Source organism: Coregonus clupeaformis, chromosome 22 (genome assembly GCF_020615455.1).
Source record: "Coregonus clupeaformis isolate EN_2021a chromosome 22, ASM2061545v1, whole genome shotgun sequence".
In the NCBI taxonomy this organism is placed as follows: domain Eukaryota; kingdom Metazoa; phylum Chordata; class Actinopteri; order Salmoniformes; family Salmonidae; genus Coregonus; species Coregonus clupeaformis.
In genome coordinates this window covers 350808-377280 of record NC_059213.1, presented here as the reverse complement: position 1 = coordinate 377280, position 26473 = coordinate 350808, and the positions used below count along the sequence as shown (strand labels likewise).

Here is a 26473-nt window from a genome sequence, read left to right as displayed (position 1 = left end):
ACCTGACTAACTAGTATAACCTGACTAACTATTCTAGTAGCCAAACAGACATGGACACGGACAGAGGCAGAGAGATGGAGTGGAGGAATTACAGGTATGGCCACCAAATCTGTGTGTGTATGTGTGTTGTAAATGGGATATGTTAGAAGATAAACATTCTCCTAGTCTGGCAAAACATCAGCTTATGTGTCCATGTTGCTCTTACAATCTCTCTCTCTCTCTCTCTCTCTCTCTCTTCTCTTTCTCTCTCTCTCTCTCTCTCTCTCTCTCTCTCTCTCTCTCTCTCTCTCTCTCTCTCTCTCTCTCTCTCTCTCTCTCTCTCTCTCTCTCTCTCTCTCTCTCTCTCTCTCTCTCTCTCTCTACCTCTCTATCTCCCACTCTATCCAACAACACGGAGGATCAAATCAAAGCAAAGTCAGCTATAATAACACACACACACAGTCACTCACCTGTCTCATCAATCTCTCCCAGGATCCAACCCCAAACCCTGGAGCAAGAGCAACAACCCCTCCCCCTGCGCATGCCTCCCCCTACCACATCACCCAGACAGAGAGAGACAGAGAGATAGAGAGAGAGAGAGAGAGAAGGAGAGATAGAGGTTCTTCTCCTAACTCCAGACTGAAACTAAACTGAACTCTGAGATCTAAACTGTTTAAAGGCGGAGTTAGAGCTAAACAGTTCTGAGGAAAGAGGCGGGATTAAGTTAGTTAACTAGCGAAATCAGTGAAATCATTGAGAGACATTGTGTGTGAATGTGTGTCTGTGTGATCATGTATTTAATGTGTGTTACACTCTAAAGTAGGACACTGCAGTTTTCACCTGCTGTGCTTCTACTAGTATTGTATTCCCATGCCCTAAACAAACACACACACACACACACACACACACACACACAGGACGTGTGTGTTGGGTTTGAACTTTAGCGTCAATGTTTGCCAGTCAGGTCAATGTTTAAACCTATGAACTCCCCCTGTGGCTTTCCCTTTACCCTTGTGTGTGTGTGTGTGTGTGTGTGTGTGTGTGTGTGTGTGTGTGTGTGTGTGTGTGTGTGTGTGTGTGTGTGTGTGTGTGTGTGTTTGTCTGTGCGCGTGTTCTCAGGTCAGGCAGGAATTCTTTATTCTGATCTGCCCAAACAAACTGGAGATTAAAACTGGCTCGATAGTTACCCAGGCTTGTACATTAACCTTCACACACACACACACACACACACACACACACACACACACACACACACACACACACACACACACACACACACACACACACACACACACACACACACACACACACACACACACACACACACACACGCACACAAACACACGCACACAAACACACACACACACAGAGGGAGTCCCATAGTGAGTTTCAGGAACTACGCTAAACTGTATTTATAATGCACAGGTAAAGTATTAAAGATTGAAGACTGTTTGTTTGAGTGAACGCCCGTCAGACTGAACTACCGTCATCTAAAGCTCCTTTCTGTTTCTGGTCTTTTCTTCCCTCTCTCTTTATCTACCTTCCCTCTCTCTTCGGCTGGAGTCCAGGGCCCAGATTCACAAAACACTTCTTACGCAAAAAACTTAAGAAGATTCTTAAGAAGAAAAAAAGAAGTCTCATAAGATAGTTTAAGTGCAATTCCTCAACAATATCTTACGATTTAATGATTTTCTTACAAACTTCTCAAATATCTTCTTGCAAATCTTCTTAAGATGTTTGTTGCTAGGCAACCGTTTTAGCTAGATATCTAGCTAGCAATAGCAATCATGTTAGCATATTTCTTACTGAGATTACTGTTCTAAAACATGTTCTTGGGTTTGAAATAATCAATACTGAAACTTTCAGATGAAGTTTGTTCAATTGCTTTCATTAGCTTTTTCTCTCACTGCCCTGAGTTTAAGACAAGGGTTTAGCTATCTTGGAATTAAGAACATTTCCAATAACATTTTTGAGGAGAAAGGAGAAACATAAGAAATTGCGCAGACAATTTCCAAGAACCTTTTTGAGGAATAGCAACTTTGCTTAACTTTCTTCTTAAGTCTATAGTTGAGAAGGTTCTTGCGTGTGATGTTGAAATCTCCCCTAGATTAAACAGAAAATGAAAGGCAGCAGAGAGGAAGTGACCCAAGAACAAAAATACCACTTCCTGTTTGAAGGCCACCAGACTGGACTGACACAGTGTTTCTGAACCTCCAAGAGTGAGAAAGTAACTCTGCAGAACTCACCAAGGTAAAACCACTAGGAATTCAGCTAAAACAACAAACACTTTTTACAAAAGTATCAAAATGACTTTCATAATGGAACTCCCCATACGTTCCCACGCATTCCACCCCAGTCCCACCTTTCCCAGCGGTGGCAGTGTTGGTGGCGGCAGGCATCAAGCCGTCCATGTCAGTGCTGTGGGAGTGGGAAAGGCAGAGGGCGCTCATGGGTACCAGGCCCTCCTGTGGGGGGGTGTGGTCTGTGGTCCTGACCAGACACCAGCCAGATCGCTCACTGGACCGCTCCACTAGCTCCACGGTCTGACCGCAACGAACACTCAGCTCCTCGGCACCGCCCGCCGAGAAGTCCAACAGGACCACGGTCAACTCACAGCCACCGGACAGCTAGAGAGGAGGGGGAGAGATGGCAGAGAGAGAGAGGGGAGAGAGGACAGAGAGAGAGAAAGAAAGAGAGAGAGGGAGTGTTAACATTGTGTAAAATGAGTGGCCTCAGGTTGTCTAGCGGTTAGTCCCCACTCATTTAATAAAGAAAGAAAACATTGTGTAAAATGTGGTCATTTCAACATCTGAGCTAAAGCTTTGAGAGAGAAGTGAAAGACTAGAGTATAAGTAACAGTCTATGAACGACAGGAAAGACTGAGGCCTATAGAAGTTATGGTCTTAACGTTGACACTGGTATGCAGGGCACAGACAGGCACACTATCTCACATAGTCTCACATGTAAATCCCCCCAAATGACCTCTCTTGACCGGCTCTGGGGTATACCCCACCAGGCCTGGGTGTTTTGAAATACCTGACTAGAGCATGACCTGATCCTTATGGTACAGAGAGAGGAAGGAAAACACTCACAACAAGGGAGAGCGGGAGGAGGGGAGAGACATGGAGAGAGGGAGAGCGGGAGGAGGGGAGAGACATGGAGAGAGGGAGAGAGGGAGAGAGGGAGGAGGGGAGAGACATGGAGAGAGGGAGAGAGGGAGGAGGAGAGAGACAGGAAGAGAGGGAGAGAGGGAGGGAGGAGGGGAGAGACAGGGAGAGAGGGAGGAGGGGAGAGGGAGGGAGGGTATGAGAGAGGGAGGAGGGGAGAGACAGGGAGAGAGGGAGGAGGGGAGAGGGAGGAAGGGTATGAGAGAGGGAGGAGGGGAGAGGGAGGGAGGGTATGAGAGAGGGAGGAGGGGAGAGACAGGGAGATAGGGAGAGAGGGAGGAGGGGAGAGAGAGAAGGGAAGAAAGGAAAGAAAGGAGTCTAAGATAGGGAAGGAGGGAATGAAGGTAGGAGAGAAGAAGGGAGGGAGAAGAGGAGAGTGCAAGGAGTAACAGAGGGAGGGAGGGAGGGAGGGAGGGAGGGAGGGAGGGAGGGAGGGAGGGAGGGAGGGAGGGAGGGAGAAGAGAAGAGAAGAGTGCAAGGAGGAACAGAGGGAGGGAGGGAGAAGAGGAGAGTGCAAGGAGGAACAGAGGGAGGGAGGGAGGGAGGGAGAAGAGGAGAGTGCAAGGAGGAACAGAGGGAAGGAGGGAGGGAGAAGAGGAGAGTGCAAGGAGGAACAGAGGGAGGGAGGGAGGGAGAAGAGGAGAGTGCAAGGAGGAACAGAGGGAGGGAAGGAGGGAGGGAGAAGAGGAGAGAGCAAGGAGGAACAGAGGTAGGGAGGGAGGGAAGAAAGGAGAGTGCAAGGAGAGAGGGAACGAAGGAGGTATAATACAGTGCCTTGCGAAACTATTCATCCCCCTTGCCGTTTTTCCTATTTTGTTGCATTACAACCTGTAATTTAAATGGATTTTTATTTGGATTTCATGTAATGGACATAAGCAAAATAGTCCAAATTGGTCAAGTGAAATGAAAAAAATAACTTGTTTCAAAAGATTCTAAAAAATAAATAACGGAAAAGTGGTGCGTGCATATGTATTCACCCCCTTTGCTATGAAGCCCCTAAATAAGTTCTGGTGCAACCAATTACCTTCAGAAGTCACATAATTAGTTAAATAAAGTCCACCTGTGTGCAATCTAAGTGTCACATGATCTCATTATATATACACCTGTTCTGAAAGGCCCCAGAGTCTGCAACACCACTAAGCAAGGGGCACCACCAAGCAAGCGGCACCATGAAGACCAAGGAGCTCTCCAAACAGGTCAGGGACAAAGTTGTGGAGAAGTATAGATCAGGGTTGGGTTATAAAAAAATATCCAAAACTTTGAACATCCCACGGAGCACCATTAAATCCATTATAAAAAAATTGAAAGAATATGGCACCACAACAAACCTGCCAAGAGAGGGCCGCCCACCAAAACTCACGGACCAGGCAAGGAGGGCATTAATCAGAGGCAACAAAGAGACCAAAGATAACTCTAAAGGAGCTGCAAAGCTCCACAGCGGAGATTGGAGTATCTGTCCATAGGACCACTTTAAGCCGTACACGCCACAGAGCTGGGCTTTATGGAAGAGTGGCCAGAAAAACGCCATTGCTTAAAGACAAAAATAAGCAAACACGTTTGGTGTTCGCCAAAACGCATGTGGGAGACTCCCCAAACATATGGAGGAAGGTACTCGTCGGATGTGGCAGGGCTTGAAAACTATTACAGACTACAAAGGGAAGCACAGCCGCGAGCTGCCCAATGACACAAGCCTACCAGACGAGCTAAACCACTTCTATGCTCGCTTCGAGGCAAGCAACACTGAAGCATGCATGAGAGCACCAGCTGTTCCGGACGACTATGTGATCACGCTCTCCGTAGCCGATGTGAGTAAGACTTTTAAGCAGGTCAACATTCACAAGGCCGCAGGGCCAGACGGATTACCAGGACGTGTACTCCGAGCATGTGCTGACCAACTGGCAAGTGTCTTCACTGACATTTTCAACATGTCCCTGACTGAGTCTGTAATACCAACATGTTTCAAGCAGACCACCATAGTCCCCGTGCCCAAGAACTCTAAGATAACCTGCCTAAATGACTACCGACCCGTGGCACTGACGTCTGTAGCCATGAAGTGCTTTGAAAGACTGGTCATGGCTCACATCAACAGCATAATCCCAGAAACCCTAGACCCACTCCAATTTGCATACCGCCCCAACAGATCCACAGATGATGCAATCTCTATCGCACTCCACACTGCCCTTTCCCACCTGGACAAGAGGAACACCTACGTGAGAATGCTATTCATTGACTACAGCTCAGCATTCAACACCATAGTGCCCTCAAAGCTCATCACTAAGCTAAGGATCCTGGGACTAAACACCTCCCTCTGCAACTGGATCCTGGACTTCCTGACGGGCCGCCCCCCAGGTGGTAAGGGTAGGTAACAACACATCTGCCACACTGATCCTCAACACGGGGGGCCCCTCAGGGGTGCGTGCTCAGTCCCCTCCTGTACTCTCTGTTCACCCATGACTGCATGGCCAGGCACGACTCCAACACCATCATTAAGTTTGCCGACGACACAACAGTGGTAGGCCTGATCACCGACAACGATGAGACAGCCTATAGGGAGGAGGTCAGAGATCTGGCCGTGTGGTGCCAGGACAACAACCTCTCCCTCAACGTGACCAAGACAAAGGAGATGATTGTGGACTACAGGAAAAAAAAGAGGACTGAGCATGCCCCCATTCTCATCGACGGGGCTGTAGTGGAACAGGTTGAGAGCTTCAAGTTCCTTGGTGTCCACATCACCAACGAACTATCATGGTCCAAACACACCAAGACAGTCGTGAAGAGGGCACGACAAAGCCTATTCCCCCTCAGGAGACTAAAAAGATTTGGCATGGGTCCTCAGATCCTCAAAAAATTCTACAGCTGCACCATCGAGAGCATCCTGACTGGTTGCATCACCGCCTGGTATGGCAACTGCTTGGCCTCTGACCGCAAGGCACTACAGAGGGTAGTGCGTACGGCCCAGTACATCACAGGGGCAAAGCTCCCTGCCATCCAGGACCTCTATACCAGGCGGTGTCAGAGGAAGGCCCTCAAAATTGTCAAAGACTCCAGTCACCCTAGTCATAGACTGTTCTCTCTGCTACCGCACGGCAAGCGGTACCGGAGTGCCAAGTCTAGGTCCAAAAAGACTTCTCAACAGCTTCTACCCCCAAGCCATAAGACTCCTGAACAGCTAATCATGGCTACCCGGACTATTTGCACTGCCCCCCCACCCCATACTTTTTACGCTGCTGCTACTCTGTTAAGTATTTATGCATAGTCACTTTAACTCTACCCACATGTACATATTACCTCAACTACCTCAACTAGCCGGTGCCCCCCGCACATTGACTATGCAACGGTACCCCCTGTATATATAGCCTCCCTACTGTCACTTTATTCTATTGTATATATAGCCTCCCTACTGTCACTTTATTTTTACTTCTGCTCTTTTTTTCTCAACACTTTTTTGTTGTTGTTTTATTCTTACTTTTTGTTTAAAATAAATGCACTGTTGGTTAAGGGCTGTAAGTAAGCATTTCACTGTAATGTCTGCACCTGTTGTATTCGGCGCATGTGACCAATAAAATTTGATTTGATTTGATTTGATTTGACTCTGGTCAGATGAGACTAAAATTGAGCTTTTGGCCATCAAGGAAAACACTATGTCTGGCGCAAACCCAACACCTCTCATCACCCCGAGAACACCATTCCCACAGTGAAGCATGGTGGTGGCAGCATCATGCTGTGGGGATGTTTTTCATCGGCAGGTACTGGGAAACTGGTCAGAATTGAAGGAATGATGGATGGCGCTAAATACAGGGGAAATTCTTGAGGGAAACCTGTTTCAGTCTTCCAGAGATTTGAGACTGGGACGGAGGTTCACCTTCCAGCAGGACAATGACCCTAAGCATACTGCTAAGGCAACACTCGAGTGGTTTAAGGGGAAACATTGAAATGTCTTGGAATGGCCTAGTCAAAGCCCAGACCTCAATCCAATTGAGAATCTGTGGTATGACTTAAAGATTGCTGTACACCAGTGGAACCCATCCAACTTGAAGGAGCTGGAGCAGTTTTGCCTTGAAGAACGGGCAAAAATCCCAGTGGCTAGATGTGCCTAGCTTATAGAGACATACCCCAAGAGACTTGCAGCTGTAATTGCTGCAAAAGGTGGCTCTACAAAGTATTGACTTTGGGGGGGTGAATAGTTATGCACGCTCAAGTTTTCTGTTTTTTTGTCTTATTTCTTGTTTGTTCCACTTTTTTATTTTATTTTGCATCTTCAAAGTGGTAGGCATGTTGTGTAAATCAAATTATACAAACCCCCCCAAAATCAATTTTAATTCCAGGTTGTATGGCAACAAAATAGGAAAAATGCCAAGGGGGGTGAATACTTTCGCAAGCCACTGTATCTGGTCCTCCATGCTTTAGAGTCCCTCTGCGAGAGAAACATGCTGATTGGATAAATATGTGAATATGTAAATCACGGCTATCCTTCTAGGAACTAGCTGTTATCGAGCACACACACACACACACACACACACACACACACACACACACACACACACACACACACACACACACACAACACACATACTCCATGGGGACTGTTGGGGTGTTCCCCATCCAAATCATTTACAGATGTTTTGGGAATCCCGCCATAAGGACACAGCTTTCCCAACAGGGAGAGAGACAGACCGAGAGAGACAGACCAGAGGGACAGAGAGAGAGAGAGAGAGAGAGAGAGAGAGAGAGCGAGAGCGAGAGCGAGAGAGAATGGGAAGATAGAGAGACTGAGAGAAAGAGAGAGAGAGAGAGAGAGAGAGAGAGAGAGAGAGAGAGAGAGAGCAACTGAGACAGATATTGTGAAAGTGAACAGTACAAACTGGGAAGAGAACTCACAGTAGAGTACTAGTCCTGATGGTGAAAGTACACTCAGCTCTGAACAGTTTGGTTGTGACCGCATACACACACACACTTACATAGGCTACATACAAACAAATACATAAAATCATAAAATATTTGCTCAGTGGGTTAGTCTAGAGGCATGGTGCTGCAACAGCAAGGTTGTGGGTTTGATTCCTGCATTGCCTTACTATCTGTGTTGACTCTTCCGTCAGTCATCCTAGTTAAGAGTGTTTGCTAAATGACCATATCATAATAATATGGTCATAATACAGTAATGTGTATAGTAATATATATTTATATTATTACGGGTACATATTTACATAAAAAAACCTAAACACAAAATATGGGTCAATTAACCTGAAACTCTGGGTTGCCAGTACTGATTGAATAGGGTTCAATAGTCCTGTAACTCTGGGTTGCCAGTTCTAATTGAATAGGGTTCAATAGCCCTGAAACTCTGGGTTGCCAGTTTTGATTGAATAGAGTCATAATAATGTGTATAGTAATATATATTTATATTAATACGATTACATATTTACATACAAAAACCTTAACACAAAATCTAAATAAAACATCCAAGATTTACATAAATGTATACATACCAGGACAGCACTGGTGAAACTCTTCCCCAAAAGTATCAGAATGACTTTAAACACTGTGTGAGGGGAACACCCTCTCTCTCACCCTCATAACACACACACACACATGCACACACACGCACACACACAGCTACGGCTGCAGGGATGAGGTCATTGGACTGGTCTATTGTTTTGGGGACACACCCCTCTGGTGCTGTTTTGGCCCTCACTGTACTGGACTGCCTCAGAGGAGGGGAGAAGTATTGCTCATAGAAACTCATAGAACGACAATAAAAACTCATACACTCTTAGATTCTCATAGAGTCTCTGTATGAGTATATATACATTTAGAACAGATCACTCTTGGGTACTTTTTGTGTAAACAGTGGTGGCTGCTGGGTAGTGTAGTCTATCTCTACCTTGTCGCTGTCTGCTGTGTTCTGAGAGGTGCGGGAGGCAATGGAGACGGTGTCCGGCTGGCTGCTGGCATCTCCCAGGCTGTCTGCATCCTCATTGGTGTCTCTGGGGGGTGACGCGTACACACAAAAAATATCATGACACGTACACGCACAACCTGATGACACTTACATGATAAAAACCATAGAGATCCTATTAAAGTTCCAGAATGGGGTGAAAATGGCAGCCATATTGGTCAGGGAGAAATTCAAACCAGTCTAATTGGAATGAATGGCAGTAGAGGCATAATCCAATTATTGTCAACCTAAAATATAGTCATATACATGTAATTATAAATAAATAAAATATATGTAAACAGACCATAAATGTCTAAACGTTTGTTTTCTTGGAAAGCTGAGAGTGATATTATATGATACAATATCAGCATTGTTGCATTTACAACTTGTCTAAGTCCTATCATCAACTGATTTCAGCCAGTGTATGGCTGTGGATTGACTGCATTGTTTGAATGGAATGTTGGCATATTGGCAGTTAATTTGAAAAATTAATAGAATAATTCCTCTAAAACTGTCTGGCTAGCTAGCTAACAAACACACAGTGCAGATAAATTATTCAAATTCATTATTTTACACAATATCTTGTCACAGCACTGGCAAACCATGGTTGAACAACTCCCTGACCAAAATGGCTGACCTTTATCCCATCATAAGAAGGTTCATGACCATTCTAGTATTCTAATTTCTAATTCTATAATAAAAACACTCAAACCCACTTCTCTGTCTTGCAAGTAATACAAACTGTACAACCATCTCAGAGGTACAAGATACAAGAGAGAGAGAGAGAGGAAAAAGAGGTTGAGAGAGAGTGTGTGTGTGTGTGTGTGTGTGTGTGTGTGTGTGTGTGTGCGTGTGTGTGCATGTGTGTGTGTGTGCATGTGTACGGACCTCCTGTTGATGCTGCGCGTGCGGACCAGGGTGGGGGCGGGGGTCTTGGGGAGGGGGATGGGCTCCTCAGCGCCCCTCTTAGATGGCCACGCCTCTCCTGGATCACCTGACGCACGCTACGCACCCATTCCTGCTTCAGCTCCAGAGATGAGGCCTGGGTGAAGGAGGGAGGGAGGGAGAGAGAGAGAGAGAGAGAGAGAGAGAGAGAGAGAGAGAGAGAGAGAGAGAGAGAGAGAGAGAGAGAGAGAGAGAGAGAGAGAGAGAGAGAGAGAGAGAGAAGAGAGCGAGAGCGAGAGCGAGAGAGAGAGAGAGAGAGAGAGAGAGAGAGAGAGAGAGAGAGAGGGAGAGAGAGAGAGAGAGGGAGGGAGGGCGAGAGGGATGGAGGGAGAGAGAGAGAGAGAGAGAGAAGGGTAGAGGTGAGGAGAGAGTGATAGAACAAGACAAACAGATAGGGAGAACTTGTAAAGTAAATATAGGAAAGCACAACAGAAGCTACATCAGAGGAGAGTGCACGTGAAAAGGTTCACCAGAGATGACATGCAGTAGGAGAGTGCACGTGAAAAGGTTCACCAGAGATGACATGCAGTAGGAGAGTGCACGTGATAATATATTTGGCTGTTACCTTGAGGACGGTCTTGTTGTCCGAGGTGGGGGTACGGCCCACCCACAGAGCAAACTTACAGGGGTCCCCCTCAATGTGCTCTGTCACCCCCAACTCTGACGTCTGGAAGAGGACACAAGACAGTTAGTGTTTCCTTTGGGAAATGAGGTGGGGTATATGGGATGTAGAATGCATGTAAGTATATATGTGGCGTAGCCATACCCTCAGCCTGCTGTTGTAGAGGTACATGGTGTGGTATAGTATAGTATAGTATAGTATAGTATAGTATAGTATAGTATAGTATGGTATGGTGTGCTATAGTATAGTATAGTATAGTATAGTATAGTATAGTATAGTATAGTATGGTATGGTATAGTGTAGTATGTTATGGTATGGTATAGTATAGTATAGTATAGTATATTATAGTATAGTATGGTATGGTATGGTATGGTATGGTATGGTATGGTATAGTATGGTATAGTATGGTATAGTAGGGTATAGTATAGTATGGTATAGTATAGTATAGTATAGTATAGTATAGTATAGTATAGTATGGTATGGTATAGTATAGTATGGTATAGTATGGTATAGTATGGTATAGTATAGTATAGTATAGTATAGTATAGTATAGTATAGTATGGTATAGTATGGTATAGTATGGTATAGTATGGTATAGTATAGTATGGTATGGTATGGTATGGTATGGTATGGTATAGTATAGCAGAGTATAATATAGTATAGTATGGTATAGTGTAGTGTAGTATAGCTAATTGTAAGTCGCTCTGGATAAGAGTGTCTGCTAAATGACTTAAATGTATAGTATAGTATAGTATAGTATAGTATAGTATAGTATAGTATAGTATAGTATAGTATAGTATAGTATAGTATAGTATAGTATGGTATAGTAGGGTATAGTATAGTAGGGTATAATATAGTATAGTGTAGTGTAGTGTAGTGTAGTGTAGTGTAGTATGGTATAGTATAGTATAGTATGGTATGGTATGGTATGGTATAGTATGGTAGAGTATGGTATAGTATAATATAGTATAGTATGGTATAGTGTAGTGTAGTATAGCTAATTGTAAGTCGCTCTGGATAAGAGTGTCTGCTAAATGACTAAAATGTATAGTATAGTATAGTATAGTATAGTATTGTATGGTATGGTATGGTATGGTATGGTATGGTATAGTAGGGTATAGTATAGTAGGGTATAGTATAGTATAGTATAGTATGGTATGGTATGGTATGGTATGGTATAGTATAGTAGGGTATAGTATAGTACCCTCAGCCTGCTCTTGTAGAGGTACTTGGTGCGTCCGGAGGAGTCCTTTATCTCTTTACTGAAGACCAGCGAGAGCTCAAACAGGAACAGGTGCCGTTCCCGGCCTTTCCTGATCAGGGATTTGGGATCCCACACCTGGAAGGTATCCTGCAGGAGGAGCTCTCCCTGCACCTCCAAGCCCTCCTCCAGACCTGGGATAGGAATACAGCAGGATGTGATGTCATACAGAATGATGTGACATCATACTGCAGAAAGTGACATCATACAGCAGGATGTGACATCACCTTACCCTCTAGCATGCTAACATGCATGGCATCGTTGGCTCGCTTTGGAACACTCAGCATGACGTCCAGACCTTCCTTGATCTCACCTTTCCCCTCCTCACAACAAGCCAACAACTCCTGGACTCAGAGAGAGAGAGCGAGAGAGAGAGAGAGAGAGAGAGAGAGAGAGAGAGAGAGAGCGAGAGAGAGAGAGAGAGAGAGAGAGAGCGAGAGCGAGAGCGAGAGAGAGAGCGAGAGAGAGAGTGAGAGAGCGAGAGAGAAGATAGCGTAAGGATAGTGTCTTCTTGTTAAACCAACACACATCAGTATTTCTCATGTTCTGTACCTTGAGAAGGAGCTGGTACTTGGTGATGCGCTGAACCGGCTTGATGAGCGCTGAGGAGATAGAGTTAGCAAGACCATGCCTCCTCTGGACCTCCTACACACACACACACACACACACACACACACACACACACACACACACACACACACACACACACACACACACACACAGTGTAAGATCATGGCTGAACAGTTGTAGCCATCTACAGGCTAGCAGACTAACTGTATTATGCTGAGATGTGGACGAGAGAGATTGAGAGAGAGTGAGAGAGAGAGAAAGAAAGAGAAAGCTGTGAAATGATCTGAGAGACAAGGCAAGAAGGGCCTTCTATGCCATCAAAAGGAACATAAAATTTGACATACCAATTAGGATCTGGCAATAAATACTTGAATCAGTTATAGAACCCATTGCCCTTTATGGTTGTGTGGTCTGGGGTCTGCTCACCAACCAAGAATTCACAAAATGGGACAAACACCAAATTGAGACTCCGCATGCAGAATTCTGCAAAAAATATCCTCTGTGTACAACGTAAAACACCAAATAATGCATGCAGAGCAGATTTAGGCCGATACCCGCTAATGATCAAAATCCAGAAAAGAGCCGTTAATTTCCACAACCACCTAAAAGGAAGCGATTCCCAAACCTTCCATAACAAAGCCATCACCTACAGAGAGATGAACCTGGAGAAGAGTCCCCTAAGCAAGCTGGGCCTGGGGCTCTGTTCACAAACACAAACAGACCCCACAGAGCCCCAGGTGTTATGTGGGCAGCTTGTCTCTCCCTTTTCTGTTTCCCTTCCTCCTTGTTTTGTCCCCTCTTTGTCTGTTGTATCTGTATGTGTGTTTGTCCCCATTATGTGGGTGTGTCTGGAGTGGATCGGGGGGCGTGCTCAGGATCTGCCTCTCCTGTGCAGCTGCGGGTTGTTTCCAGTGATTCCTACCTACGCAGCTGCATCCTATTCTCTCATCAACCTGCACTACTAATTCCTGGGCATGGCTCTCCACCGGCGCCAGATCGTTGTTCTTACTAGAGCGGTAACTTGGCTCACCAGTAAAGTTATATTGTCTTTGTCTTCAGCCTGGCTTTTTACTCTCCTTAACCTGTCGTTTGTTTTGTCTTCAGTTCAGACATACCTCCCAACCTGCCTGCCTGCCTTCCTGCCTGCCTGCCTGCCTCAGCCTCTCCTTCCTCCGGAGCCGACTAGCCCACTCTGTTCCTTTTATTCAGTTGTTTTTTGGACTAAGACTAATTGAACTTTTATTAAAATATTTTTTGTTTCTTCCACTCCCTTAGTCGTGTTGTGTTTCTCTGAGTGCTGGGTTTAACCATAGCGTAACAGAACGATCTGGCCATGGACCCAACAGAGAAACAGCACGGGGCAAACGAAGACAGCTTCCAACAAGCTATCCAGGCTCAAGGAACGTTGCTAGGACAGCATGACCAATTGATTCGGACTCTTTTGGAAGATAATCATCAACTGCTGAACCAGGTGTCAGTTAACTACGCAAGTCTCTAAATTGTCTGTTATCAGTTCTCCATCTCTCTCTGACCCCCAGTTTGATGCACCCCAAGTTGTTTCCTCGGACATTATGCAGGCTTCGTTCCATCGGGAACCCCCGGTCACGTCGCCTGAACCGTTCAATGGAGAATTGGACAAGTGCCGGGGATTTTTGCTTCAGTGTGACTTGATTTTTCGGCAGAGACCACTGTCGTTTTCTACTGATTCCTCTAAGGTACATTATGTTCTGGGGCTGTTAAGAGGGAAAGCTCTGGTTTGGGCTGAGGCTGTGTGCTCAAATCAAACTTTGACTGGATTGACTTTTGCTGATTTTTCTGCTGAATTGAAGACCGTTTTTGACCATCCTGACCATGTGGGTAATTCCTCCAAGATACTTTTTAATTTGAGGCAGGGTTCTAACAGTGTGGCTGAGTACTCTATTGAGTTCTGGACGTTGGCAGCGGACTCCAAGTGGAACAATGTGGCACTTCAAGGAGCATTTCTAAACGGTTTGAATGAAGCCATTAAGGATGAACTGGCTGCTCGTGATGAGCCACATGATTTACATTCTCTCGTTTCCCTGTCCATTAAGCTAGACAACCGGTTGCGGGAGAGGCGTCGGGAGAGAGGCGGTCGGCCACATCTAGGAGGACGAGTTCCCCAGCCTTCAACCACTCGAGACTCGCCTCCCCGGAGCCGGCAGCTTCTTGTTCCTGATCCCATCCCGAGCACAGAGGAGGAACCTATGCAAGTGGGTCGAGCTCGACTACCTCCAGCAGAGCGGCAACGGCGCCTCCAGGCGGGTGAGTGCCTGTATTGTGGAGACGCCACACACATTCTGGCTACATGCCCTAAGCGACCAAAAGACAAGGCTCGCTCGTAACGGTGGGTCTACTTGCGAGCCCAGAGTTAGATCCTGAACCCATCATTCCCCGATTACAAGTACCTGTAACCTTACGTTTCCAGAGTCATTCCCTGCCACTCTCAGCTCTCATAGACTCAGGTGCAGAAGACAACTTTATTAGCCACCAGTTCGTTACACAAGCTCGTATCCCCATGGAGCCACTACCTACCCCCATTCGGGTCACAGCCCTTGATGGGCGCCTCCTCGCGGAGATAACTCATCAAACCACCCCGTTTCCCCTAGTGATTTCTGGCAATCATTGTGAAAGCATTCAGTTAAGAGTTATGTCTGGCTCAGCTACCTCCCTAATCCTTGGCTTCCCCTGGTTGGCTCTTCACAACCCACAAATTGATTGGACACGTCACACCATTCTCAGTTGGAGCACTAACTGCCATTCAGAGTGCCTTAGGTCAGCGGTTCCCCCACTAAGAGTAACCCAACTCATCCCTCAGCTCCTCTCGATCTGTCATCTGTCCCCAAAGAATACCATGACTTAGCGGAGGTTTTCAGTAAGGACAAGGCTCTGTCTCTACCACCACATAGGCCTTATGATTGCCCTATTGAACTGCTTCCTGGTGCTCCCTTGCCCTCTAGTCGCTTATACAATCTGTCCCGACCGGAAAGAGAGGCAATGGAGCAGTATATTGGTGATTCTCTGGCCTCGGGCATAATCCGTCCCTCGTCGTCTCCTTTGGGTGCAGGTTTCTTTTTCGTGGAAAAGAAAGACAAGTCGTTACGCCCCTGTATCGATTTCAGGGGTTTAAACAACATAACTGTTAAAAACAAGTATCCCCTTCCACTCATCAACTCTGCTTTTGAACCTCTGCATGGCGCCACAGTTTTCTCCAAGCTCGACCTCAGGAACGCTTATCACCTTGTCCGAATTCGAAAGGGAGATGAGTGGAAAACCGCTTTCAACACTCCACTGGGACATTTTGAGTATTTGGTCATGCCCTTTGGGCTCTCAAACGCCCCTGCTGTTTTCCAAGCCATGGTGAACGATGTTCTTAGGGATTTTTTGAACCGTTTTGTCTTTGTATACCTGGATGATATTCTTGTTTTTCCAAGTCACCCGAGGAGCATGAGTCACACGTCCGTCAAGTCCTTCAACGGCTCTTGGAGAACAAGCTGTACGTCAAAGCAGAAAAGTGTGAGTTCCACAAACAGTCTACATCGTTCCTTGGTTTCATAATTGAGAGCGGGCAGGTGAAGGCGGACCCCGAGAAGATCCGGGCAGTGACGGAATGGCCCACACCCACCACCCGTAAGCAACTTCAACGATTTTTAGGCTTTGCTAACTTCTACCGTAGATTCATTAAGGGTTTTAGTAAAGTGGTGGCACCCCTTACTAGACTCACATCCCCAAAAGTCCCTTTTCTGTGGTCCCCTGAGGCGGAGCAGGCGGTAGGGGTTTTGAAGGAACTGTTTTCCACCTCCCCGTGTTGATACACCCCAATACCTCTCTGCAGTTTGTTGTGGAGGTGGACGCGTCGGACTCAGGTGTGGGAGCAGTCCTCTCCCAGCGCTCCCCCACTGACCAAAAGCTTCACCCCTGTGCTTTTTTCTCCAAGAAATTGTCACCCACAGAACGGAATTACGACGTTGGAAACTGGGAACTGCTGGCGGTCAAGCTAGCACTGGAAGAATGGCGGCACTGGCTGGATGGAGCTGAACTGCCGTTTGTGGTCTGGACAGACCACAAAAACTTGGCTTACATCCAAGCCACTAAGAGACTCAACTCACGCCAAGCCAGATGGGCCCTGTTTTTTAGTAGGTTTAACTTTATTCTTACATACAGACCGGGGTCAAGAAATGTTAAACCAGATGCTTTGTCCCGCCAGTTTGCTGACCCTTCGGAGACCAGCGAGCCTGAGGCAGTCCTGCCTTCCTCATGCGTCGTGGCGGCAGTACAGTGGGAGATCGAGTCTCTTGTGAAGACTGCACTTGCCACGGACCCGGGACCGGGTGATGGACCTCCCAACCTACTCTTTGTTCCCGAGATGGTCCGGTCTCAGGTGTTGCAGTGGATTCACACCTCCCGCTTTTGCTGGTCACCCTGGGATGAGACGCACGTTGACGCTGCTTAGGAGACATTTTTGGTGGCCTTCAATGGAAACTGACGTTCGGGCTTTTGTGGCAGCCTGTTCAACCTGTGCTCGGGGCAAAGCCTCCCATCAATCCCCTTCGGGCTGCTGCTACCCCTCCCAGTTCCCAGCCGTCCCTGGTCCCACATAGCCATAGATTTTGTCACCGGCCTACCCAAGTCTGAAGGTAATGATACTATACTTACCATTGTGGACAGATTCTCTAAATCTGTTCACTATATAGCATTACCAAAATTACCGTCTGCCAGTGAGACAGCGGACCTCCTAGTCCAACATGTATTCCGTCCCCATGGAATACCTGTGGACATCGTATCTGATAGAGGCCCACAGTTTACTTCCTGTGTTTGGAAGGTTTTCTGTTCTGCTTTGGGTGCTTCCGTTAGTCTGTCCTCAGGGTTTCATCCCCAGACCAACGGTCAAACAGAAAGAGCCAATCAAAACCTCGAAGCAACCCTTCGTTGTGTGGCTGCTCAACATCCATCATCCTGGGCCAAACATCTGCCTTGGATAGAGTACGCCCACAACTCCCTCACCACCTCTGCCACCGGCCTTTCACCCTTCGAGTTACCATGGGTTATCAACCCCCCTCTGTTTCCTGCTCAGGAGAAGGAATTGGCTGTTCCTTCGGTTCAGGAGAACCTCCGCCGCTGCCAGAGAGTGTGGAGCGACGCTCGGGAAGCGTTGCTCGGACCACCGACAGGAACAAGACGACAGCGGATAGGAGCAGGACTCCCGCACCTGTGTTCCATCCTGGTCAAGAGGTTTGGCTGTCATCTAAGAACGTACCTCTTCGTACCAAATCACGCAAGCTGTCTCCTCGGTACCTGGGTCCGTTTGTGGTGGAGTCCATCATTAACCCCGCTGCGGTTCGTTTGAAGTTGCCTTCAGCCATGAAGATACACCCTACTTTCCACGTCTCCCAACTGAAACCTGTGTCCTCCAGCCTTTTGTGTCCGCCGGCAGATCCACCTCCACCTGTTCGCCTCATTGACGACCATCCGGCCTACACCGTCAGTAGGCTCCTGGACTCTCGGAGGCGGGGTAGGGGTCTCCAATACCTAGTCGATTGGGAAGGTTATGGACCAGAGGAGAGGTCTTGGGTCCCTAAGCGTTTTGTGTTGGATCCTCAGCTGATCACGGACTTCCATCACGACAACCCTGACAGGCCTGGTGGGTCGCCAGGTGGCGACCATTGAGGGGGGGTACTGTTATGTGGGCAGCTTGTCTCTCCCCTTTTCTGTTTCCCTTCCTCCTTGTTTTGTCCCCTCTTTGTCTGTTGTATCTGTATGTGTGTTTGTCCCCATTATGTGGGTGTGTCTGGAGTGGATCGGGGGGCGTGCTCAGGATCTGCCTCTCCTGTGCAGCTGCGGGTTGTTTCCAGTGATTCCTGCCTACGCAGCTGCATCCTATTCTCTCATCAACCTGCACTACTAATTCCTGGGCATGGCTCTCCACTGGCGCCAGATCGTTGTTCTTACTAGAGCGGTAACTTGGCTCACCAGTAAAGTTATATTGTCTTTGTCTTCAGCCTGGCTTTTTACTCTCCTTAACCTGTCGTTTGTTTTGTCTTCAGTTCAGACATACCTCCCAACCTGCCTGCCTGCCTTCCTGCCTGCCTGCCTGCCTCAGCCTCTCCTTCCTCCGGAGCCGACTAGCCCACTCTGTTCCTTTTATTCAGTTGTTTTTGGACTAAGACTAATTGAACTTTTATTAAAATATTTTTTGTTTCTTCCACTCCCTTAGTCGTGTTGTGTTTCTCTGAGTGCTGGGTTTAACCATAGCGTAACACCAGGACAGCAACACAATTAGACCCAACCAAATCATGAGAAAACAAAAGATAATTACTTGATACATTGGAAAGAATTAACAAAAAAACTGAGCAAACTAGAACGCTATTTGGCCCTAAACAGAGAGTACACAGTGGCAGAATGCCTGACCACTGTGACTGACCCAAACTGAAGAAAAGCTTTGACTATGTACAGACTCAGTGAATATAGCCTTGATATTGAGAAAGGCTGCCGTAGGCAGACCTGGCTCTCAAGAGATGACAGGCTATGTGCACACTGCCCACAAAATGAGGTGGAAACTGAGCTGCACTTCCTAACCTCCTGCCAAATGTATGACCATATTAGAGACACATATTTCCCTCAGATTACACAGATCCACAAAGAATCTGAAAACAAACCAAATTTGGATTATCTCCCTTATCTACTGGGTGAAATACCACAGTGTGCCATCACAGCAGCAAGATTTGTGACCTGTTGCCACAAGAAAAGGGCAACCAGTGAACAACAAACAGCATTGTTGTCACACCCTGGCTCTGGGACTCTATATGTTGAGCCAGGGTGTGTTCATTCTATGTGTTGTATTTCTATGTTGGGAGTTCTAGTTTGTTTATTTCTATGTTGGCCTGAGTGACTCCCAATCAGAGGCAACGAGTGTCAGCTGTGGCTGGTTGTCTCTGATTGGGAGCCATATTTAAACTGTCTGTTTTTCCCTTTGTGTTTGTGGGTTCTTGTTCCAGTTGGTTTTGTGTTTGTACCGTGGACTTCACGAGTCGTTTGTTGTTTTGTTGTTTGTCCGTATTTATCACTAAAGATAAATAAACATGTTCGTTCATCACGCTGCGCCTTGGTCCATTCCATACGACGATCGTGACAATTGTAAATACAACCCATATTTATGTTGATTTATGTTCCCTTTTGTACTTTAACTATTTGCACATAAGATGACATTTGACATGTCTTTATTCTGTTGGAACTTTTGTGAGTGTAATGTCTACTGTAAAAATAAAATAAAATAAAAGTTTATTTCACTTTTGTTTATTATCTATTTCACTTTCTTTGGCAATGTAAACATATGTTTCCCATGCCAATAAAGCCCCTTAAATGTAATTGAAATTGAGAGAGAGAGAGAGAGAGAGAGTGAGTGTGAGTGTGTGTGAGAGAGAGAGAGAGAAAGAAATAAAGAAAGAAAGAAAGAAAGAAAAAGAGAAATGGATAGAATTTCTCACCTCAAAGAAGCCTGCCCCATGTTGCTGGATCAGAAGGCTGGAGTCTGGTTTATTTCTACAATACGTCACATACATGTGGAACTTATCCGCCTGAGAGAGAGAGACAGAGAGAGACAGAGAGAGAGATAGAGAGAGAGCGAGAGAGAGAGAGAGATAACTTTGGGTGAGAAGGGTCAGACAACACTCATGCAGTACTGTGATTAATTGAAACAAACTCTCTCTCTCTCTCGCTATCTCGCTCTCTCTGCTCTAGCAGACATCATGTGTTGGTGGTTACCCAGGTGACGAAGCAGTGACCCACATCTTCAGGTAGCTGTTCATAGTTCTCCAGCTCCTTCAGGAAAATACTGCAACAAAACACAACCCATCGTTATAATACTGCAACAAAACACAACCCATCGTTATCCGCTATCCACACATCTGTTATGCTATGCCCACACCCCTCAAATCTGGACCTCCAAGCCAGTTCCATTGCAAGTGTTTATTGCGCTATCCGTGCTGAAGCTGCAACATCATTTCAGCCATTTAGTTTCCTACTTGTTTCTGACTGAAAAGTTCTGTTACCGAAATCCCTAATTTGCTTAGGAAACCATTCCCTATTCCCTCAACCCTTGCTCTCTTTACGTGAAACATGTAAGCATTGCATGCATGTGACCAATAGGGCCTGACCTATAGCCTATCATAATCACATCAATAAATTGGTTATAACAAACTCCAAACACAATAACACGTGACAGCAAAATGGATGAGGAGGATGTGAAAAAGAAACTCGAAGCGGGTTTACTGGTTGCTCAGGAGGGAAAGGGGAAGTCAGATCTGTGGAAGACATTTGACTTAGTTGTGGAAACTACCGGAAATCAAGAAAATGGAAGGTATAGGAGCAAGCGTTGCGTGAGTATTATGTGTGCCAAACAGTTGCTGTTATATTACAATATTATTATATTTTCTGACCATTTGGAACAGTGTAAACAACACTAAATAAATAAGTGTACCAGAGAGTATGTTCTAACGGGAAGAAATATAAATAAAGCCTTTATTACAGCAGACTAAAAACTAATTAAGTAATACCCGGCTGTTCTAAAGATAATTTTTTTTGTAAAGCCTTTATTACAGCATAGCAAAGATTTAAAAAACTGCTGAATCTGTGAAATTGCTTTATCCGACATTTTGCCGTTGCATGAGGCTTGGTGCTCAAGGAATCAGTAGGATATTAAACAAACACTCAAACAGGCAACAGAAGCAAGATCTGTCTTTTTTCTGTAGATATACAGTGCATTCGGAAAGTATTCAGACCTCTTTAACTTTTTCCACATTTTGTTACGTTACAGCCTTATTAAAAAAAAATAAGTTTTCCTCATCAATCTACACACAATACCCCATAATGACAAAGCAAAAACAGATTTTCAGAAATGTGTGCAAATGTATTACAAATTAAAAACTGAAAAATACATTTACATAAGTATTCAGACCCTTTACTCAGTACTTTGTTGAAGCAACTTTGGCAGCGATTACAGCCTCAAGTCTTCTTGGGTATGACGCTACAAGCTTGGCACACCTGTATTTGGGGAGTTTATCCCATTCTTCTCTGCAGATCCTCTCAAGCAATGTCAGGTTGGGATGGGGAGCGTCGCTGCACAGCTATTCTCAGGTCTCTCCAGGAATGTTCAATCGGGTTCAATCCGGGCTCTGGCTGTGCTATTCAAGGACATTCAGAGACTTGTCCCGAAGCCACTCCTGCGTTGTCTTGGCTGTGTGCTTAGGGTCGTTGTCCTCTTGGAAGGTGAACCTTCGCCCCAGTCTGAGGTCCTGAGTGCTCTGGAGCAGGTTTTCATCAAGGATCTCTCTGTACTTTGCTCCGTTTATCTTTCCCTAGATCCTGACTAGTCTCCCAGTCCCTGCCGCTGAAAGAAATCCTCACCACCATGTTTCACCGTAGGGATGGTGCCAGGTTTCCTCCAGACGTGACGCTTGGCATTCAGGCCAAAGAGTTCAATCTTGGTTTCATCAGACGAGAGAATCTTGTTTCTCATGGTCTGAAAGTCCTTTGGTGCTTTTTGGCAAACTCCAAGCGGGCTGTCATGTGCCTTTTACTGAGGAGTGGCTTCCATCTGGCCACTCTACCATAAAGGCCTGATTGGTGGAGTGCTGCAGAGATGGTTGTCCTTCTGGAAGGTTCTCCCATCTCCACAGAGGAACTCTGGAACTCTGTCAGAATGACCATCGGGTTCTTGGTCACCTCCCTGACCAAGGCCCTTCTCCCCCGATTGCTCAGTTTGGCCTGGCAGCCAGCTCTAGGAAGAGTCTTGGTGGCTCCAAACTTCTTCCATTTAAGAATGATGGAGGCCACTGTGTTCTTGGGGACCTTCAATGCTGCAGAAATGTTTTGGTACCCTTCCCCAGATCTGTGCCTCTACACAATTCTGTCTCGGAGCTCTACGGACAATTCCTTCAACCTCATGGCTTGGTTTTTGCTCTGACATGCACTGTCAACTGTGGGACCTTATATAGACAGGTGTGTGCCTTTCCAAATCATGTCCAATCACTTGCATTTACCACAGGTGGACTCCAATCAAGTTGTAGAAACATCTCAAGGATGATCAATGGAAACAGGATGCACCTGAGCTCAATTTCGAGTCTCATAGCAAAGGGTCTGAATACATATGTAAATAAGGTATTTCTGTTTTTTATTTCTAATACATTTGCAAACATTTCAAAAAACCTGTTTTCTCTTTGTCATTATGGGGTATTGTGTGTAGATTGATGAGGGGAACAAATTATTTAATCAATTTTAGAATAAGGCTGTAATGTAACAAAATGTGGAAAAAGTCAAGGGGTCTGAATACTTTCCAAATGCCCTGTTTATAGATGATTTATAAAGTCAGGCACATTTAACAGTTAGGCTATTGATTATAGACCTAATTAAGTCAGGGTTTCCTCTCTCCTTTTCTTAGACAATTAGGTTAAGGCAAGGGCTGTTGCACAATTCTTTTTTAGATAATATAACCATATACAGTATCACATGTCTTAGAGTGATGGACTGTGCCATCCCTGTGGCCTCCACAATGGATTAGTCCACCGAGACAGGCGCTAATCAGACAGGTGTCTTGTGCACCATCAGAATAATAATAATAATGTGACTGCTCGACTAAAGAAATCTCGGTCGACCAATAGCCTATCGACCAAACAATCGACCACAGTATAATACATGTCATAGATGTCATAGACCTGCATAACTCTAGAATGTCAGGATAATGGCAGCCATCTTGGTTATGGATCAATTCCATTAATGTTCTATTTAATGATATGTGCTAAACGCCATACGTTACACACCGGTTGTGCTATACAGACTATAATCTACACACCTGTTATGGAACTCATAAATGTCCTGGATGTTCCCAAAGACAACGTCATCCTTGTTGGCGATCCTAATGGGGATCTCTTCAGAGCCACTGGTCATCTCCCACAGGTAGGTGTCGATACACTCCTGCAGATCCTTCACATACACCCTCTCTGTCTGAAGAAGCTCTGACATGATATACCTGCAGGAAAAATAAGAAACTGGCTACTTTTTAAATAAATACAATTATCCCACCATCTCTCTATCTCTCCCTCTTCTCTCTCTGTCTCTCCCTCTTCTCTCTCTCACACACACACATACACACAGACACACACACACACACACACACACACACACACACACACACACACACACACACACACACACACACACACACACACACACACACACTTACCCTCTCTCTGTTTCCCCCTCTCTCTCTCTCTCATTCTCTCTCTTTCTCTGTTTGACTCACTCTTTCTTCCTGGCAGTCCTCCTCTTCTCATCGCTGACCTCGTGGTTGGGGTCGTTCAGGTTCACTTCAGGGTCAGAGTCAGAGAGGCTGTTGGGGATGAGCTCCAGCTCCAGGTCCTTATTGTCCTACAGGGGACACCGTACACAGAGACAATTCAATACCATTCAGAGAACTTCATTGACATGAAGGAAACAGACGTGGACAAAAAGCACATGCATAAATCATTCAGTGCTATATCGGCTTGAACTGGAATCAGAGACACACATACACGTGCACCCACCAGCCGAACAAATTCAGTCACCCTCACACACATGAAAGACACCCAGTCATCAACAAACACACACTCCAACCCTCACACACACACACACCTGAGTGCAGCCTCCCAGTGCAGTCTCCAGTGTGTTCCGGTACTGGCCCATGCGCATGGAGAACTCTCGGTAGCGCTTGTCCACCGTCGACACACACCTCCGTAGCTCCACCCTGTGGGAGTGGCCCTTACCCAGCATGCTCTCTGCCAGCTGGATCAGCAGGTGCACCTTCTCCTGAGTGTGCTGGGAGGAGGTAGAGGGGAGAAATGGATTGTGGGCACTATTCTGATATACCCCTCACCTTTGTAGTGTGTGTCTGCATGTGTGTATGTGAGTGGGTCTGTGTGTGTGGTGTGTGTGTGTTCACCTTAGCCGAGACGCAGAATTCTCTGTGTTGAGCCAGCAGGTCCTGGGTCTCTGCGCTGGTTGCCCCTGGCGACGTGTGTGTGGACAGATAGTGCTCACCACTCTGCTGCAGCCAATCCAACGCCTGGAGAGAGAGATGGAGAGAGAGATAAAGAAAGATAGAGAAAAGAGAGAGGGAAAGGGTGAGAAAAAGAGAGAGAGAGAGGAGGAAAAGTCTTTTTCAGGGTAATGTAATTGTCTGGGTGCCAACAGGCGCTGGTATAATTCTACATCTCAAACTCAGTTTTCCAAACTGTTTGTGGACTCATCCAAAGGAGGTGTGGCAAACTCACCTGTTGGGCGTGGCTCTGGAACAGCAGGTACTGTTGACACTGGTCCAGACGACGCTTCTTCAGAGTCCAGAAATGTAGAACCCTGTTCTCCCTCTGCAGGAGCTCACTGAGGATACCTACAAGAGGAACGCACACACACACACACACACACACACACACACACACACACACATTTGCACAGCCAGGTATAAACACAGTGGCTGAAATATCATCATCATGCATACGGATGCTCCTCTGTCTCTCTCTCTGTGTGTGTGTGTGTGTGTGTGTGTTCGTGTGTATTGTAAATGTGTGTGTTCACCTTTGACCTGCTGCTCAGGCACACGGGAGTGACCAGTGACCTCAGCTCCTGCACTGTGCCCGGAGATGGTTGCCATAGTAACGCTGTTGCGGTGGATGTACTTGAGGAAGACCTCTGCGTTGCGCCTGGCCAGGGTGCATGCCTGCAGGAAACAAGGGTTTAAAACATACCAACAGAGACTGTAGCTAAAAACTGTCTCTTTATCTCTGTCTCTCTCTTAATCTTTCTGTCCTCTCTCTCTCTTCTCTCTCTCTCTCCCTCTCTCCCTTTCTCTCCCTTTCTCTCCCTTTCTCTCTCTCTCTCTCTCTCTCTCTCTCTCTCTCTCTCTCTCTCTCTCTCTCTCTCTCTCTCTCTCTCTCTCTCCATACCTTGAGAAAGGCTTCTTTCTGTTCCATGTGTTTGTTGATGAGGGGGAGGAGGTGTTCCGGCAGGCCCCTGCTCCCCTGTCGCTCTCCGCCACCACACCAGTCCTCGTCCCTACGATACTCCTGCTCCAGGCTTTCCAACACACCACAAACCTGGGGGGAAACACACACATACAGTTTGCCTGAGTATATACATGTGGTCGCTGTCCACTGCCCTGTGGTGCTGAACTTCTGAATTCCAATGATGTCGCTGTCCGATTGAATGGTACTGAATCTCCAATCGCCGCTATTACAGCTGGTTATTAAAGCCTGCGATTACAACTGGTTATTAAAGCCTGCTATTACAGCTGGTTATTAAAGCCTGCTATTATAGCTGGTTAATAAAGCCTGCTATTATAACAGATTATTAACCCCTGCTATTATAGCTGGTTATTAAAGCCTGCTACTATAGCTGGTTATTAAAGCCTGCTATTACAGCTGGTTATTAAATCCTGCTATTACAGCTGGATATTAAATACTTTTATTACAGCTGGTTATTAAAGCCTTCTATTATAGCTGGTTATTAAAGCCTGCTATTATAGCTGGTTATTAAATCCTGGGCTACAAGAGGTGTGAGGGTGAGGTTTGTGGTTATGGTTGAACAGGGATGTAGACACAAGGCTAGGGTTAGGGTTGAGTTTGATAAGGAGATAGTGACTCTGACTCACCTGTTGTGAGGTGCGGTAGAAGGCTGCGGAGGCGTTGACAAGTTTGAGGCGGTCCTCCATCCGCAGCATCAGGGTCTGCCAGTGTAGCGCCACCGTCTGTGCACACGCCCTCACTGCCTCTGGGTCGTAGTGGCCCGCCCTTACCAGCAGCTCTGCCCGCTGCTGCAGCGCCAGCGCCACCTGGTGGGTCCTCTGGAGAGAGTCAGCATGAAGCAGAGACTGGGGGAGGAGGGGGAAGAGGGGAGGAGAAGGGGAGGGGGTAGAGAGGGACCCAATGGGGGCGAGGGGGGGGGGATTAAAG

General features: G+C 46.3%; 1 protein-coding gene across 1 annotated transcript in view; it reads right to left on the bottom strand.

Annotated features, from left to right (window-relative positions):
- Positions 1-26473, bottom strand: part of LOC121536037 (kalirin) — a 43493-nt gene that overhangs the window by 7704 nt on the left and 9316 nt on the right. The window contains 18 exon segments of the mRNA XM_045206344.1: positions 2342-2606; positions 9028-9130; positions 9970-10036; positions 10039-10123; positions 10592-10693; positions 11853-12043; positions 12142-12253; positions 12462-12554; positions 19982-20071; positions 20259-20328; positions 23344-23520; positions 23794-23918; positions 24162-24344; positions 24469-24591; positions 24800-24915; positions 25101-25242; positions 25469-25618; positions 26173-26391. Coding sequence (XP_045062279.1) covers positions 2342-2606; positions 9028-9130; positions 9970-10036; positions 10039-10123; positions 10592-10693; positions 11853-12043; positions 12142-12253; positions 12462-12554; positions 19982-20071; positions 20259-20328; positions 23344-23520; positions 23794-23918; positions 24162-24344; positions 24469-24591; positions 24800-24915; positions 25101-25242; positions 25469-25618; positions 26173-26391 — 2413 coding nt within the window.